The 9,119-nt window shown below is 54.2% G+C and overlaps 1 protein-coding gene across 1 annotated transcript; it reads right to left on the bottom strand.

Moving 5' to 3' along the window:
- Positions 1-637: 637 nt before the first annotated feature.
- On the bottom strand, positions 638-8,894 carry LOC134883768 (basic helix-loop-helix domain-containing protein USF3). Its single transcript, XM_063912173.1, has 7 exons — positions 8,800-8,894; positions 8,159-8,283; positions 8,045-8,076; positions 7,872-7,954; positions 7,678-7,774; positions 2,907-7,546; positions 638-2,798 (listed from the first exon to the last, which is right to left on the bottom strand). The coding sequence occupies exons 2-7, from the start codon at positions 8,200-8,202 to the stop codon at positions 1,029-1,031; spliced, it is 6,666 nt and encodes a 2,221-aa protein (XP_063768243.1). The 5' UTR covers positions 8,203-8,283; positions 8,800-8,894; the 3' UTR covers positions 638-1,028.
- Positions 8,895-9,119: the final 225 nt, after the last annotated feature.

Raw genomic sequence — 9,119 nt, 5'->3', positions numbered from 1 at the left:
AGGTTTGGTGCGTCCTTTCAATGCTGGTAAATGTTCAGTCTGCACACTTCATATGATTTGTGGGGTTTCTACCTTTCCCTGAAGTGGTTTTTGTGCATGTAAATGGTCTGCAAAGGCTAAAATGTGTGTTATCACTAAGGCTAAGGTGCAAAATCATTATTTTAAGGTGGGAATTAATGTGGGTTATCACTGATTAAAGGAGCCCTTTTAAAAGGAACAATGTTCTGGTTCATATATGCTTGTGGTTTCAGACAGAGGGTGAAAAGAGGAGCTGCAGTATTACAAAAATAAAGAGCTTTTTGACTTTAAAAAGAGGCACAATGTACACGTAAGAACCTGAAAATAGTGTAATGGGACCCCTTCAAAACGCTTTTTCTATGCTGGTCTATGTCTTACAGTAAAAACAAATACTTGGCTGTGTAATTTACGCCCACAGATGTGGTAAGTTAAGTTTAAAAGCAACTCTTGGTAGACTGGAGTCACCACTACCACCACTAATTTCCATTGTGTCTCCCACTTGTGGATTTGCAAACCCCCCCCCCCCCCCCCCCCCCCCAGCCAGTGATGGAATGTCGGTGCCCTCTAGTGGAGGAATAAACACACGGTTCTTCAGTTTGCATCAAATACAAATGTCTCCTTATAAACTTTATTAATCAATCTTGTATTTACAAATACATAATCTAGCAATTCTGATATGAAACATTGGTATTTACAAAATAGCTCTTGGGGGGAAAAAAACATTCTGTACAATAAAACCTGATATAAGTTAGTAAATTACATCGGTGGGTAACTGCAGGTTCCTTAATGACCCAGAAATTCAACCTAGACTTAATGTTTTCTACCAAACAGTCAGTTTAACCAACAGCGTTTCTTGAAATATTACAAATTATGACCTCGACATCATACAGATGCCAAATGTTGAGATTGAAACTGTGAACATGTAAACAATCAGACGGACTTTGTGTCTTCATCACCGCTTTGTGAACACATCTTGCAGAACATGAGTTTAGAAGCAGCAGAGGCCTCCCTCACACGGCTGAGCTGCCGTCGTGGCCCAGGATGTGGCTGATGTTGTGCGCCGGGCGGTTGGGCTGTTTGCCCGAGTCTGCAGCCGAGGGGTTGGAGAGAGACAGCAGGGGGGACATGGGCATGGCCGAGCCGTCAGTCGGCATCCCCGTAGCGATTTCAGGGAACAGGGAGGTGAGGCTGAAGTTGGAAATGTGCGGGGTGATCCCAGAAGAGTTGGCGATGGGCATAGGAGGCATATCGGGTAGCAGGGGGAAGCTGGCCTGTCCGAAACCAACGGGGCGAGGGGGGGAGAGGATGGAGCCGAAGCGGTTGTTGAGCGGAGTGGCGCTGCCCTTGTCGTTGCTCGGGCTCGTAAACATCTGATTAGGAAAGTACTGGAGGGTGACGTCACTGGGGAGGCTGGGGTGAGCGGCGGTAGAATAAGAGGGGTAGAAGGAGGGTAAAGTGTTCTGGGGCTCCACTGGGAGGAGGGAGGGGGTACGGGAGGTGTTGGGCTGGCTGACGGGGGGGATGAAGGTGGAGTTGGCATTGATGGGAGGCGGGGGATTCATGCCTCCTTCAGGGATAAAGGGGAAACCAAAGTTCTGTGCGAGGTGCTGGTCAGGAACCAGGTTGTTGTCGCCGGGAACCTGACCTCCGTCTGCCATAAAGCGGACGATAGTGCTGCGCCTCGCCTCCCCTCCAGACTGGGGCCTGCCCAGCAGCACCCCCCCACCCGAGGGGAGAGGCAGGTGGCCCTCGGGCTCGAAGGGGTTGCTGTGCCTCAGAGTGCCCGACCGGGGCCGGTCCCCCGGTCTCAGCTTCGTGGATTGAGTGTCTCTGTTTATGTGGCGGGAGTGCTGGCTTACAGCGGAGGGGGGTCTGGAGGGGGCGGAGGAGCGGCCTGGTTCGGAGCTGCTGTGAGGGGGGGGAGGGTGGGGGAGACCTGCGCGCACACCTCCATGCATATTACTGCTGACCTGAGATATCTGGCCCTTGTTACCCTCTCCGAGCCGCATGGCCGGGGCCTTCTGAGTCTGGGGGACGCTGGGGCTCTTGGCCTGGATGTCTCCTGCAGAGCTGACACAGCTGTACTCCATGCTGACGGGGGGGCAGCACTGCACCCGCTGGTGGTTGCTCTGCTCGGGCAGATGGGGGGAGAGGAGGCTCTGCATGAAGCTCTGGTGACACACTTCCTGTCCCACCTGTACTCCCTGTGAGCCGGGATGAGCGGCACTGTAGCGGTTCCTCCCGTCTGATTGAGGGCCGACACCCATCCTGAACCCACCCTGCTGCTGCCCCTGAGAGCCCCTCTGGGAGGTCGGCACCGACTTAGCCGCCATGTCACTCCCACGAGACACCTGGACCTCGAAACCACCCAGCTGGTGTCCCCCTCCTCCCATAGCTTTGAATGGCGGACACTCAGAGACCCTCTGAACGTCAGCCGGTCCCGGATGCTCCGCAGGGAGGCGGTTCTGAGGGTTGTGAGCGATGTTGGTCTTCCCTCGCGACGTGTCCAAGTAACCGCGTAGATCCGGCTGCTCCTGTGCGGCGCCGCGGCCAGGCTGCAGGTGGAGCCCCATGCGCTGCTGCTGCTCGCCGCTGGTCGAGGTTTTACCGATGAGCGCCTCCGCAGAGTAGCTGGAGACGCGGTGACGCTCCTGCCGGGACGGAGCGCAGGACGGGTCGGAAGGGGGGCGGGACACTGGGTTACTCGGGGGAGGGATGAGCTGCTGCTCCAGAGTGTGCGTGCTCATCATCCTCTGCATAGTGTTGTGGTCCTGACCGGGCTGGGGGGTGAAAGAGTCCAAAGAAAATGAGTTATAACAGATCATCTTTAAAGTATATGGTTCATAGTGTACACTTTCATCAAACTGTCTTTGACATGTGACACCCACCTTGAGGTGCTCCTGCGGGGCCAGGTGTCCGCTGTGGTGGCCCCTGGGCCCTGCAGCCTCGCAGCTCTTCTCCTGGAGTCTGAAGTGCTGCTGCTGCTGCTGCTGCTGCTGCTGCTGCTGCTGCTGCTGCTGGAGCTGCTGCTGCAGGTGCTGCTGGTGTCTGGAGTGAGAGCTCTGCTGCTGCTGGAGCTGCTGCTGCTGCTGCTGCTGCTGCTGCTGCTGCTGCTGCTGCTGCTGGTGTTGGTGCTGCTGCGTCTGCTGTTGGTGTGTCTGCTGTTGGTGCTGTTGGTGCTGAGACTGTTGGTGCTGTGGGGGCTGTTGGTGCTGTTGGTGGGACTGTTGTTGGTGCTGCTGCTGCTGCTGCTGCTGCTGCTGCTGCTGCTGCTGTGTGTGCTGTTGGTGCTGCTGTTGGTGTGCGTGCTGCTGGACTCCAGACTTCTCCAGGTGGTGCTGCTTCTGCTGCAGGGAGGCAGATGTTTGACTCCCTCGGACAGGCCCCCTCTTCTTCTGCACATGCTGCTCCTGCTGCTGCTGGAGCGCCCTCTGGTGGAGGGAGTGGCGCTGTGCGGGATCAGGTTGTGTCAGGTGGTGCTGCAGATGGTACAGGTGGTGTCTCTGCTGCTCCTGTTGCTGCTGCTTCATGTACAGGTTTCCTCCCAGGTGCTGGCCGAGCTGGGGGACAGCGTGCTGAGGATGACCCTGAGGCAGGTGGAGCACCCCCGGCTGGTTCTGCTCTTGAGGGGCGCAGTGGCCCTCTGAGGGACGAACTACGGGGCTCATGAAGGAGTTTGTGGAGAAGAGGGGGCCGCTTTCTGGGTTAATCCTGGTCATGACAGAGGAGGATGTGGGGGGCAGCTGTCCCACCATCATCTGGCCGTGGTCCGGCACTTTGACGTCCATATGGCTAACTGTGGTAACCGACGGAGGGCAAGGCTTTGGCCGCTTCCCGGTGTTCAGCATCACCTCCTCCTGGGCCTGCCGCTTGGAGATGATCTTCGCTTGCCGCTCGCCGACCCCGACTCCAGCCCTCATCAACGCCGTCTTTAAGGGGGTGTACTCGTTCAGCTGGGCTGCGCCTGAGCAGGGAGGGAGGGCGTTGTTCAGGGGTTGGGATACGTGGGTTCCTACAGGGGAGGGGACTGAGCCCTGTTGTCCAGCAAGACGCGGAGAGGCGGGGTAGGGCTGTTGAGTGGAGCTGGGCCGGATCAGGTTGTTGACGCTGAGGCTGGTGCCGCTCTGAGAGGAGCTCTGAGGCTGGACCTGGGGGAGGGACTGGCCGTATGAGATGTTCTGTTGATGTCTGGGCCCCTCACCAGCCGGTCCCCTGACTGATACAGCTGGTTTCACTGCGTCCATGGGTTTAGTCGCTTTTCCCTGCTGTCCACCTGAGCTCCTTTCTTTACTGCTAGACACTGCCGGGGTTTTCGGGGGCTCCCATGTGGCTGCGGGGGGGTTTGTTGAGGCCATGTTGCCGGAGCAGCTTCCACTGCGCCGCCCCGGACTGTCCTGCTCGAGCATCGCCAAGGCCAGCATCTCTGCCTGCTCCGAAGTGAAGGTAAAGGTGCCGAATGAGCTGGAGGACGCACTGATTGTGTGACCCTGGGGGAGCATGGAGGCCACAGAGAACCCTCTGCCTCCCCCGGCCCCTGCAGACATGGGGGAGTCCGTCTGTCTGCTGGGGAGCTCTATCGTTTGATCGTCAAGGTTAGTGTACACCTGCTGAGACGAGGGGAAGTCCTTACGAGAGGGGGGGACAGAAGCCGCCGCCATGAAGCCGTCTTTCTCCGCTGCTGTGGAGCCTCTCTCTGCCTCCCTGTCTCTTCTAGCCGGCTGGGGAGGTTTGACTTCAGCTGGATTGCAGGTGGAGGGGTTGTGCATAGTGATGTCAGCCCGACTGGTGGAGACCTTTTTTCTAAACTCGGAGCCTGTTGAAGGAGCTGTATCAGAGCTGTGGGCTGCAGAGTAAGTGACTGCAGGTGAGGACGCAGAGGGGGAGGAGGCGGGCTGAGACTGAGCTTTAGAGCAGGGCAAAGGATCTTGGGTATTCGCCACCTGGGGACGACTTACTGAAGTGGTTTGGGTTGTCTGATTTAAACATACTGGTGCTGTTGATGGGGGGATGCAGACTGGGGTCAGGGATGCAGTAGAAGCCATGGGGGGAGTATAAAGTGTCTCCCCTGCAGAGCTGACCACACATTTGCTCTGTTTGGAAGCAGCAGGGGTGGCAGCAGACTTGCTTTGTGATGAGCTAGCTGCTGAACTGGTCGGCTTCTTAACATCTGGAGCTGAGGGCTTGGTTACCGTAGGAACAGCTGGTTTACTCTCAACGGCTGGCTTAACCAATGTAGCATTAGCCGCTACAGCAGTGTTAGCGTGAGTGAGTACAGCGTCAGTCTGAGTGACAGGGGCTTTAGACTGAGTCGACACACTCGATGAACACACAAGAGTGTTTTGTGTCGCGGTGGCTTTCCCTTCAGCTTCTCTACTCTCTGTGGTTGTGACAGTTGTGGAGCAGGTGGGGGGGATGTCTGTGACGCTTATAGTGGACGTAGACTTTAAAACTTGAGGTGCTGAGACTTGAACACTCTGACTACCTCCTGCAGCAACCACTGGCTGGGCTGACACAGCAGCAGCAGGAGGTGCTGGACTAAGCTCTTTTTTCTTGGCTGGTTTAGTCCTTTTGGCTGTAGCCCTCTTTGTGTTTGTGCGAAGCCTCTTTCCGGGCGTTTTAGAGGCATTAAGCCCTGATTTGACTGGTGTTACAGAAGGGACCTGTAGCTGGCGTGCAGGTAGAGCAGGAGTGTTTGACGCTGGAGCAGGAAGCTGCTTCTGCTGGACTCCTAATGGCGGTACAGCGTGGGGCGTACCGCTGTTAGAAAGTGTGAGTGGAATGCCCTGAGAGATGCTCTGATTGAGACTGCTGAGCGCCCCCAAACTGTTGAGGGCCACGTTAGTCGTTGGTTCTTCCGTAGTGGTGGGCTGGATCAGCTGCAGCGTGGCAGCCTGGGTGCTGGATTTGTCAGAGGTCTTCATGGGCTGCAGGGCAAACACCTGGCCGTTCACAGTGATGGTCTGCGGTGCCGAAGGAACCAATGGGGAGGAGGAAGAGGCCTGGGAGACCTGGAGCGGGAGGTTCATCTGAGGGCGAGGGAGGATGTGCACCAGCTGCTTCCCCACCACGCTCTGTAAGGACGCGACCGACGTTGAACTGCTGCTTGTTGGAATGTGAGTGGACACGACAGGAAGTGCAGCGGCTGCTGGCACCATGCCAACCTGAGGATTCTGAGAGGAGGGCGCAACCTGATTGGGTGCCTGGATGATTACAATATGCTGACACGGTGTCTGATTGGTTATTTCCTCCCTCACAACAGACTGCGTGGGGCAGGAGCTGGCCTGCTGCAGGATGACCACGCTCGGGTTGTTGGTGTTCTGTGAGGCTGTCACACCCGAGGACATCCCTCCAGTTGGGTTGACCTGCAGCACCTGCATGGTCTGAAGGAGAGGCAGCACCGTGGCCTGGGGCTGGGGCACCAGGGCAGACTGGGGAGGGATGAGGGCTGCCTGGGGAACCAAAGAGGCTGGTTGGAGGACAGCAGGCTGGGGCTGCGACGGCCCGACCGCAGGGAGGGGAGCGATGGCTGACTGGGAGAGGACAGCACAGCGTTGTTGGGGGGCAAGGATCGACTGAGGCTTGTTCAGGATAGCTCCCTGAAAGGGCTGCGCTTGAATGTGGGCTGTAATGGGTGCTTGCTGAACAGGCACATGCGGTTGCATCTGTATTTGAATAGGCTGAACGGTGGCTTTGTTGCCCATCGGACACACGGTCACCTGCTGGACAGCCTGGGTGGTGTTCATGACGTCTTGGGTTGGGAGACTCTGACAGACTGGCTGCACTGTGTTTCCTGCCATCTGCAGCGTCGTCCAGGTGGTCTGAGTGCTACCGGCCGCGCCCGCCCGGAGGAGGGCTTGGCTGTTGGGGATGGCAGTGTAGCTCACAGGCCTCATGGCAGTGTCCTGTGTGACCCAAGAGCAAAGCTCCGAGGCTCTGGATGTGGTGACAGCCTGGGTAAAGGTGGTGAAGTTGGACACTGGTTGAGCAGGGATTACAGTGGGGAGCTGTGAGGCCAAGGTGGGGGCCGGGGCGGCAGGCTGCGGTTGTTGGGGAAGGGCTGTGGTGGCTGCAGGGATCTGGAGGGTGATGTAAGACACAGAGGGTGGCATAGAAGGGGCTGCAGCCGGGGCCTCCACCACACACTGCTCTATCATCCTCAGGCCCGGTGTGGACTGGATGGCAGTGGACACGGGGAGAAGTGCAGGGGTGGATGAGGAGGTATTAACTTGTAGGAGGGTTCCATTAACCCTCAGCCTGGCCCCGCCCTCAGGAGGCGGTTGGAGAAATAATGTTTCAGAGGGCTGTTTTGCTGGGCTGGTCTCCTTCACATTGGGGTAGACGATGATCCCCTTTGGGAGTTGGTGAGTGGGGGTCACCTTTGCTACCTTGGCTGATCGCTGTTTGCCCTTCCACTGAATTGTGGGGTCTTCCAGGATGGAAATATCATTGGATTTGAGGAGGTCGATGTAGTGATCACTCTCTCTCCTCATCTCGTCCATCTGACGCCGCAGCCGACGGATCTCCTCCGCTGCACAGAGACCAAACACACATGTAATCAATCAGGTGCACATTACACTTTAATAACATCAAGTATACTTAAACTATGAGAAAATCTAATGTGCATAACTGAGAATGTGTGACATGTTGACATGTATTCACCTTGCACTTTATCTCCTCCTTCCAGAAGAAATGTGTCATTTTGTTTCTTCAGCTCCGTGATGTAGCGAAAAGCCTGGTCCAAGATCATGTTCTTACTCTACAGACGAGGCGATTAAAGGTCAGATATTAAAACATAAAACGCTCAACAGTAAACTGGCTTTAACAGACACTCAGTAATGATGTTTGTCTCCTACCTGCTTAAGTGCCTGGGAACAGGGGAGAAGATTACCAATGCGGTTAATCCCAGCATTGATCTTCTCTTTTCTGTGTCTCTCAACTACAACAGAGAAGAGACTAACCGTTAATGTCCTGTAACATTTAAAGTGACAGTTATATAGAACAGAATAATAACGATGCATTGATTCACCTGCATTGTGAGATTCTTTGTTTTTCTTCTTTCTGCAGAAGATGGGTTAGAGTTGTTATTAATGTATAAACACCAACAGAGTTTAGTGAAAATAACGATATAGAGCATCCTTACTTAGGTTTACGACCAGGTGTCTGAGTTTCAGTCATCTCTGGCATTCTGTCCTTACAGTTGCCTGTATGATGAGGAACCAGTCAACACATCTAACAGCTGGATCTTAAATCCCTTTCGTGGCCCTCCTGCGATCAACACATAAAAAACACAGTATGTATTTTTTAATTAGTATGATGGGACCAGACTGTAAAACACCAAATAAAAACCCATGCAGAAGCTACACAGCAGTGATGTTGTCATATATTATGATACAGCACACTTCAGCTAAAATACCTTGTTAAGACACACAGAGCTCCTACTATAACTACATGCTAACCACTGGTGTGGCTCAACATAGATTCAAAGCTAACAATATACTATTTTACCTGCATATTACAGCTTTATTACAGCACATGTCACACATTGCACACCTAGCTGTGGGTCCCGGTTAAAAAAGAGATGCTCATTATATTATTCCGTCACTCAACCAGCAAGAAACTAGCAACCTAAGCAATTAGCTACACAATTAGCATTATGTTAGCTTGCTGGCTAATAGCTAGCTTACTTTAACGTTACCGACATGATTATTAAGCAAATTAACGGTGTCATTATTTTCGCCCCTGCTGTTTATAGGCTGTTAATAGATGGTAGTTTGCACTGACCTCTAGCCTCTGCATTTTGGAGACTGTCTGTCGCTGCGAGTACTATTAGATTGGAAGCTAACTGTTGGCTAGCATAGCATTAAACTCAACTCATTTCTCAAAACAATCCAGATACACCTAACCCTGTACGGAAAGGGGAGGGCTCTGCCTGCGCTGACAGCCAATAGGATTCAGACGTGGGAGGTTTCAGCCAATCACGACACGACCTGGGCATCCAGTGTTGGGTATACAACGAAGGCACATAGGTATAATGTATATTTTATGCAGAAGATGTTGATTTTTAACCATAATGATGTGCATTTAGACAATCATTCTCAATT

The sequence above is a fragment of the Eleginops maclovinus genome, chromosome 21, assembly GCF_036324505.1.
Source record: "Eleginops maclovinus isolate JMC-PN-2008 ecotype Puerto Natales chromosome 21, JC_Emac_rtc_rv5, whole genome shotgun sequence".
Lineage (NCBI taxonomy): Eukaryota > Metazoa > Chordata > Actinopteri > Perciformes > Eleginopidae > Eleginops > Eleginops maclovinus.
The sequence above is the reverse complement of the archived record's forward strand: the minus strand, read 5'-3'. Positions and strand labels throughout refer to the sequence as shown.

Coding starts and splice junctions, on each gene's coding strand:
- LOC134883768 (XM_063912173.1), bottom strand. CDS start 8,202: ATGCCAGAGATGACTGAAACTCAGACACCTGGTCGTAAACCTAA. Junction 7,955..8,044: donor CAAAGAATCTCACAATGCAG/GTGAATCAATGC, acceptor TCTCTGTTGTAG/TTGAGAGACACAGAAAAGAG. Junction 7,547..7,677: donor AGGAGGAGATAAAGTGCAAG/GTGAATACATGT, acceptor GTCTCTGTGCAG/CGGAGGAGATCCGTCGGCTG.